Source organism: Eimeria mitis, genomic scaffold (genome assembly GCF_000499745.2).
Source record: "Eimeria mitis Houghton genomic scaffold, Emh_scaff2157, whole genome shotgun sequence".
Lineage (NCBI taxonomy): Eukaryota > Apicomplexa > Conoidasida > Eucoccidiorida > Eimeriidae > Eimeria > Eimeria mitis.
Window position 1 is genome coordinate 3,745 of NW_013570482.1, and position 639 is coordinate 4,383.

General features: G+C 38.7%; 1 protein-coding gene across 1 annotated transcript in view; it reads left to right on the top strand.

Moving 5' to 3' along the window:
* Positions 1-176: 176 nt before the first annotated feature.
* EMH_0049500 (uncharacterized protein) overlaps positions 177-639 on the top strand; it is a gene marked incomplete at both ends in the record, with an annotated part of 4,393 nt that continues 3,930 nt past the window's right edge. Inside the window, 1 exon segment of the mRNA XM_013496537.1 lies at positions 177-191. Coding sequence (XP_013351991.1) covers positions 177-191 — 15 coding nt within the window.

Consider the following 639-nt stretch of genomic DNA (forward strand, 5'->3'; position numbering starts at 1 on the left):
GTAATACCTAATTTATATTATAGATATTAATTTATTCTAAATCTCTTAAAACTGTTTAAGGGTTTAGGGTTTAGGGTTTAGGGTTTATTGTTTATTGTTTATTGTTTATTGTTTATTGTTTATTTTGTGTGTGTATATATGTGTGTATATTAGGCGTGTAGCTCGTCAGATAACAGATGAATTGTTGGTGCGTAAGATGCCAAAGGTGTATAGATTGCTGCCTCAGGGTGGTGGGGGAGGAGGGTTTATAAGAGGAGCAGCAGCAGCAGCAGCAGCAGCAGCAGCAGAGAGAGAAAGAAGAGAAAAAGCAATAAAACATGCAAGAGATAGACTTGGTGGTTTATATACAGAATTATGGGGATCACCACATCAATATATTTTACCTCCTTTATATTTATTACAAAAATTAGTTGCATCGTATAGAAGGTGTTTCAGGCGAGCTGCCTATACACCCCAGGGTGTATACGCAGCTCCTGCTGCTGCTGCTGCCACCAGCAGCAGCAGCAGCAGCAGCAGCAACTGTAGCAGCTCATTAGGATCGTATTTTTTATTAAATATTGATGGTTTATTAATTGATGGTGTGCATTTTAATTTAAATAATTATTTCTCTCCTCTTGTCTTGCACTACCCCCCCCCCCC